General features: G+C 36.8%; 1 protein-coding gene across 1 annotated transcript in view; it reads left to right on the top strand.

Annotated features, from left to right (window-relative positions):
* LOC107085337 (pleiotrophin-like) overlaps positions 1-7438 on the top strand; it is a 73196-nt gene that overhangs the window by 55093 nt on the left and 10665 nt on the right. Inside the window, exon 4 of the mRNA XM_015375605.1 lies at positions 2521-2682. Coding sequence (XP_015231091.1) covers positions 2521-2682 — 162 coding nt within the window. The remainder of the gene's footprint in view (positions 1-2520; positions 2683-7438) is intronic.

The raw sequence follows: 7438 nt of genomic DNA, 5'->3' as shown, positions 1-7438 counted from the left end.
TGAATGTTGATGAAACACAGAAGTAGGAGCTGGAACTCCGAGAACTGGTGAACCGGAACCGGAGAGTCTGAAGGAGAGATCATAGTGATCAGTTCAGGGACCGTAGGAAAATTGACTGAGGATTGAATGTAGCTGGAGAGAAACTCACGTTTGAGGGGGCTCTTGTTAATCCTTGAATCCAGTTTGTGGGGAAATAATCTAGAGGAGAGGGAACTCGTTGGAGAGCGGACAGGTAGACATACGTTGGACCCAGAGGAGTAAAGGAGCGGACTGTCACTTGGTTTTCCGATGAGAACTTGAACGGATCCTATGGAGGTTTAGCCCTGCTCAGTGTGTACTCAGTAATCCTTCCAGGGGGGGAAGGTCCAGGTTATCCAGTTACACAGGAAAGGCTTCCTGCCGAAGAGCAAAGACAAAAACAAGATTAAACTCAGAGAAACAAAGCTTCGTTTAGACTCTGCTAATCTCAGCTTGGCTAGAGTACCCAAACGTGGCAAACACGCTCACGTCGAGGTAGTGACAGCCCGCTGCTCAAATACTCCTCCGGTAGTGATCCAACGAGCCATAGGTGTGCAGGGAGGCCCAACGAGGAGCAGGGCACCACCTGGTGGTGGAGAGAGAAAAACACAAAAACAACCCACACAAACAGGATTCCTAACATTTTGTTTGTAAGAGGTTTGTGTTCTTTAAGGTTTTTAACTGTTGTAATACCTACTTTAAAGATTAAGGATGTCAAACTTTCTAATGCAAACATTTACAGAGGTCTCTGTGTGATTAAGTTTACAATTTATTGCTAATAATGTACTAATCGAACTAAAGTTGAATAATTTATTACATAATGAACAAAAAGACTAGGATTCTTTGTTTACTGAACACATAGGTCAGGTGTTATGAGATAAGCAAAGCTGAAATGATTTGAAGCAGAAACCATGTAAGATGCGTCTCCACCACACTGATTTAGATGCTATGTTACTATAGATTGTCTCCTCAATTGAATTACGTAGATTTTTTAGTAGACTCAAAAACAAAGAGATGACCTTGGTGAACCACAGTTTGGTTTGAGAAATAGGCTCTGCATTGAACTGACAGTCCATTCAGATCCAAGTTGGGATTAAAAAGTAAATTGGCACAATCCAGAGGGAGAACTGCTGAACAACAAAAAGAACCTGCAAGGGACAACAATAAAAATCCTAAAATACCCACCAAAAAGATGTAGAAAAAAAGTTGGAAATATAGGGTTAATTGAAAAGAAAGATACAAGGGCCTGGAAAGTATAACAGAAGGACGAAATATGCTGCAAGCTGTACAAAAGTAGTAGGAGAAGCAAAATGACTAATTAAAAATATTGTTAACCTTTGATTCTCAAAAATGAGAGAGCAGCTATGGTTATAAAGATTCGGCACAGTAATACCTCTGTATTTTTGTTTGATAAGCAATATCTTGTCCAACATTAATGGAATTCAGAATCTGAGGCAGGACACAGAAAACTGCTTTTCACAGATTCTTGTCATTCAATTCGACTGAGCTGGAACTATTATGCAAAGAAAGTCGGGGGGAAAAAAAGGAAAAGAAAACCGTGTCAAGTTGTGGAAAGCTGATAGAGACATACCCTTGAACAATTTGCAGCTATGCTTGCAGAAAAATGAGTCTTCTAAAAACCGTTTCCTTCTAGTTCAACTAACTTTTTTGGCTTCATTATATGAAAGTCCTGTAAAACAAACTTGTGAAACGGTTCAAGGTGTTGGAATACCTTTGCAACACAGCATGTGACACTTCAAAATGTAGCACAGGCTCCTGATAAATTGCCAACAAGTGGGATATCTCTCTCCGTCTCTTTGACATAAATTATGGTTTTGAAGGGAACAGGGCTTTCAAACTTGGTTGCTCAGAGAGTCCCTGTAGGATTCCTGCAACAATAGCCCTGTCACTCCCTCACTCTGCTCTCTTTCCTCCCTTTACCTCACCTCTCCCCTGCTCTGATGAGTACTCTGGGATCTTGGCTGCATTGACACAGTCTTTCATGTGAGAGGAAGCAGACGAATGAGTGTCACAGCCTCGATAGAGACTGGCCGGCCTGGAAGAAAAATAATGCAGGAAGAGAGATGAGGAGAGTACACAAACACTTATGTGCACACTAAACAAACACACCTTGAAAACTCACTTCTGTAATATACGCTAGCAGCTAATGGCATTTTTTGGAGGCAGTCCTCATCTGTTTGACAGTTTTTCTATTTGTTGTTTCCAGGTTGTTTTTGATGCATTTATGTGTTGGTAGGTTTCACCATGTAGTAAAATTAAGATCCAAACATTGAGGTTTTTTCTGCTTCTGCATTGGAATCCATCTTTTGCTGTTAATTAAAGCTCTCCATGTTAATTATGTTTGTATTGGACAGGAAATTGTAACAACCAACAACTGATTAAGCAGCTGTTCCACAACTCAGCTTTTTTCAGTCATACATAGAACATTTTTACCAGCAATTTCTCCCTGATTTTCATTTTTGGTTCACTTTTTTTTTGCAGGGGAATGCAAGTATGAGTTCCAGGATTGGGGGGAGTGTGACCTGACTACAGGGAAGAAGAACAGGACTGGGGTCCTGAAGAGAGCGCTCATGGATGCGACCTGCGCTGCTACTGTCACAGCTACCAAGCCATGTGGGAAACTTCCCAAGACCAAGCTGCAAGGTAAGCTAAAAAAGCTAAATCTTTTCTTGATTAAAAAAACGAGTCATCGCTGGACACGTCGCAGCCGTCAGAAACTATGAGGATTCATGGGAATCATGTTGGAAAAAAATGTTTGTCTCTGGCAGAAAAGAAAATTAGTTTTCTGCTGAGCTTCAAAAAACAAAACAAGGCTTGGATGGATTCTAAATTAATGTAATACTGAAGTAGCATTTGTAGCAAGTTGACTAAGCAAAGCAATGAATCAAACTGTATAAGATGAACCTTTTCTGCATTTCATTTGCAATGTATCAGCTCTTGGCCATGATACAAATGTATGAGTTACAGGGACCCCACACAGTTAGGAAAGTATATTAAACTATTGAAGTTTTATGTTACCGCTACAATGAATGTTAACTATGTTAATTTTTCAAATTGACCAAAAAAGAGATTTGTTGATTGCATGCGTTTTCATGTTACAAAGGACCGCATAGAAAACTTTGCCAGAGAAAAGACTACATATATGTATTCTTAACATTACACATTTCATTAAATTGATCCATTCAATTAAAAAAAATCTAAAACTGTAAGCAGTTTCTATATATACTATCTATATATATTATATATACATCTTTTAAAAAACTGCAGATAAGACATTTGATGTTAAAACTAACTACTGTTGTTTTTCTTGCAAAAATATTTTTCCTTCCCTATATTTATGAGAACAACACATTAAAAAATATGAGGCTGTTGCATGTTTACCAAAGTATTTCATCACTCTACTTCAAGCAACACTTCAGATAGGAATAGATGAGACTAGAGGTGAATGAAGCTCTAAAATTATAACATTTTGGGTTACTGGTAAATATATGATTTTATCAGCTTCCATTGATATAAGTGTTTTTGGGCTAATTAGAGTCTGTGGATGAAATTGTTAATTATATGTTTCTAATCTTCTTATATTTCAATTAAATGGAATATTTCTACAAACCTAAACTTGTAAACATGTCTGTTCTGTTAGCAAGGCAAAAATTTAACAGCCTTCTTTAAGCCTGTTGACAGTTGGTGCACAGCATCAAGTTTGGGAAGGGAAGAGTTTTTTCTTTCAGCTAAATTCCACTAAAAACTAAGATCATCCCTTTTATTTGTCTTGTATCATGTGAGTTATTTTAAACAGGAATGTTTTTTTTTTAACTAAATTATTTATACTTTCTATTTACTATTTATACTTTGATCTTGAACACAGCTTAAGGGAAAAACAAAATCTCCACATCATGATGCTGCCACCACCATGCTTCTTAGTTGGGTTTTTAAAAGTCAATTAGTTTGCATGTTAATTTATTTGTTTAAAGTTTTTTTCCTTATTTTTTATTTTTTTTTAGCTTTTTTGGGAAAATTTAGGTGTGCACATAAGTGTGGAGGTTGGTTAAGGACCCAAATGCAGAGATTAGTTCCTGTAGGTTTAATCAAAATCCCAAAGGCAACATAGGCTAAGTCCAAAAAACAAAATACTGAAAACCAAAAATCCAGCAGACGTCATGGAAAAAACACATGGGAGCAGAGGAACAACACTGATGAACTGCACAGGGAGAGTACATATGGAAAGAACAAAGCCTGGGGTAATCAGCTGATATGGAGCAGATGTGGATGGAAGTGACTAGAAGGGAGCTAGGGGAAAGGAAACAGGCACAAGGGGGGAAGAGTGAGTAACTAAGCCTGCTTATATATAGCACAAAATGGAAAGTAAACCAAAGACCAACTAATCAGAATTACTTAGATAACTGAAAACTCAAAGTTCAAAAGGGGAAAACCATTACGTTAAGTGGGTTTCAGTATGCGTCTCACGGAAGGGTGGCTATCTTTCCAGCATTATTAAGGCCCAAGTGGGGTGCATAAGCAATTATACCAATTATTATAAGTTTTTGGGTGGTTCTTCTATCTCCAAATGAGAAATATGGACCTAAGTCTCATTGGGTTTAGGCTCTCTATCTCAGTTTGATCTGTTTAATCAGGTGAGGGTCAAATTTTCTCCAGTTCTGAATAACTGAGATTCCAGTACTTCCAGGAAGTTCAATGCTGTGGGTATTTTTTATATCCACCTGCAGCTTTTTTGCCTTGAGACAATCCCTTCTCAGAACTCTCATCTGACTTCATGTCTTGGTTTCTACTCTGATATGAACGGTCATCTCTAAGACAAATATATTCTGTTTCAAATCATGTTTAGTCAACTCCATTCAGTGCAGTTATACTATAATTAATTTGAAGAAGACTCCCAAGGATTATCAGTGAAAACTAGATGTGATAAAAGCTTAAGTTGTAATGAAACAACAGCTGTTAACACGTATTTCTTAAGACCTAAGTTAGCATTGTAAACTAATTATGTACATCTACTTTTTAAATACCGTTATTACAATTTAAATAATTTGAGTTTGCTACCAAGCATATAATTCGTTTTTATTACAAATCAAAAGGATGAAACCAAAATATGGAGGAATATTTATATTATCAAGAAACTGATGCAAAAGGAAAATTCCAGACATTTAAATAATTCCATAAAAAATTTTACGGAATGACTATGACCTGGATGACTGAGAACCTTCATCAGCATATTTAAATAATTCTATCACTAATATGAAGCAGGTTTCTATTGAACATATAATTACTAAAATTTACTAGCAACACTAAAGCCTTTTCAATACTATGATGGGTCAAGATCTTGATTTCTAAAGAAATGCAATTTTAGTGGATTGAATGAAAAAGAAAAACAGAAACTAATGAATTAGAAAAAAAAATTATGTTTCTACCCAAGCTGATTGTAAACAGGTTGGTTGAACTTATCATAACTGAAAGGATGTTTGCAACTCGTTTTTCTGTATCTTCTGCCAAACTGCTGAGGAGACATTTGATTATAGTCTTTTTTATGTTTTGTTTTGCTCATAACACATCATTCTAAAGAATCCTGGATTTATTTTAATTAGAATGATTACTCATCAGAATGTGTATCAGTTTGCATCAGGGCTGACTTCTATCATCTTCTCTGATAATTGCTGTGCAAGTTCAGTAGATTCTCGCCTTGTCTCTTCAAACATCACACACTGATTGCATCTTTGCTTAATCCAACAAACCCATGCAAATGATTTAATCTCAGGCAAAGTCATCTGTGATTTGCATTCACATTCAATGCTCCATCACCCTGTAGGAACTCCTTCTACTTAACCGTGAAGCTGAAGCTCTGAGTGACAGTATCAAACTCAGCCTGAGATAGTTAACTCACTATTCAGCTATAATTACAGGCTTTTAGTTTCCTCAGCCATGTCAAAGTCACTGAACTCTGGAACAATGAGTTTCTGCATTCAACATTCTGTGGTAAATGGAGAGCAATCAAAAACTTGAGTAGCACCAGTATTGACCTAATGGGGGAAAAGGTAATCATGTGAATTCTGGTAGAATATGTTACTGTCTTGAATGGAGCTGGTAAGAAGTACTTGATTTATTGTGGGTCACTGCAGTTTGTAAATTTAGTAAACAAGGATGTAATTTACCCACTGTGAATGCCTCATTGTCTAAACAGAATTATTATGAGTCTGGAAATGGTGCCAGTGGATAGATGCCCGGTTTATCATGCTCAGCAGCTGACACAAAGTTTGCACAAAGAGTTTGCTAATCCGCTTCTTCAAATAAATACATTCAGGAAGGTTCATTCTCACAAATACAAGGTGATGTTACATATTCTATTCAGTTTCCAAAGTCATGAACTATGAAATGTCTCTTTACTTTGTGCATGCAATTCAGCCAAGACTAGATAACCTGAATTTTATAACTTCTAGTTAGATAATTTTATATTTTAAATATTTTCCATCTGTAAATATTTCATTTTTGTTTAGATAACTTAACAACATACACTAAAGTGTATCATTGTTGAACAACAGTGATAGGACAAATATAAGTTTCACTAAATGTTATTACAGCCATGCTAAAAAAAAACTAAGTATGCTCATTAATTAAATAGCATTTAGAAGCTCCATTCTAAGGAAAGTTTTGGAGTTGCCTTTTCCTGTATTTTCTGCATTCTATTATACAAAATTGCTTTAGGTCATTGAAGTTTGCAGAAAAGTATTTGTCTAATATTTTTAAAGTTCCCCCATGTTGGTAAACTGCATCAGAATCCCAATTTTTAGATCGAACAAAGTCTTTGGGCTGCACTAGAATTCAGAAGCACCCTCTTCTCTGGTCCCCAAATAAAATGCACTATCTATGGAACCACTATCTATGGTTTCCATAGATATTTTTATAGCTATTAAAGGTAAAGTTTTTATAGCTTCAGGCCAATATCGAATCTTTCCATACGGGCCAAACTTTTGGAAAAGGTGGTCTACATGTATCTACAACTTACATCATACCTAGAGTCACACTATAGGTGTGAAAAGTTGCAGTCGGGATACCGCAAACACCATACTATAGAAACAACACTACTCAAACGGTCTAGCGAAATCATGATGGCTGCAGACTCAGGCAGGTGTAGAGTAATGATTCTGCTATACCTGTCTTTGAGCATTGGTTCACGTAAACCAGGGGTGTCAAACTGGTTCCAGAAAGGGCCATGTGGCTGCAGGTTTTCTTTCCAACCAAGCAATAGCACACCAGACTCCATTCATCTCATTAAGTCATCATGTTGACTAACTCAAGACTAGACTCATTTGATGAGATGGCAAAGCCAAACAAAGCCAAACTAAGGCAAAGTCACCACCCTTACTATAGCCCCTCATACTGCTATTAAACA

The sequence above is a fragment of the Cyprinodon variegatus genome, unplaced genomic scaffold (genome assembly GCF_000732505.1).
Source record: "Cyprinodon variegatus isolate N-32 unplaced genomic scaffold, C_variegatus-1.0 Scaffold7, whole genome shotgun sequence".
NCBI lineage: Eukaryota > Metazoa > Chordata > Actinopteri > Cyprinodontiformes > Cyprinodontidae > Cyprinodon > Cyprinodon variegatus.
The sequence above is the reverse complement of the archived record's forward strand: the minus strand, read 5'-3'. Positions and strand labels throughout refer to the sequence as shown.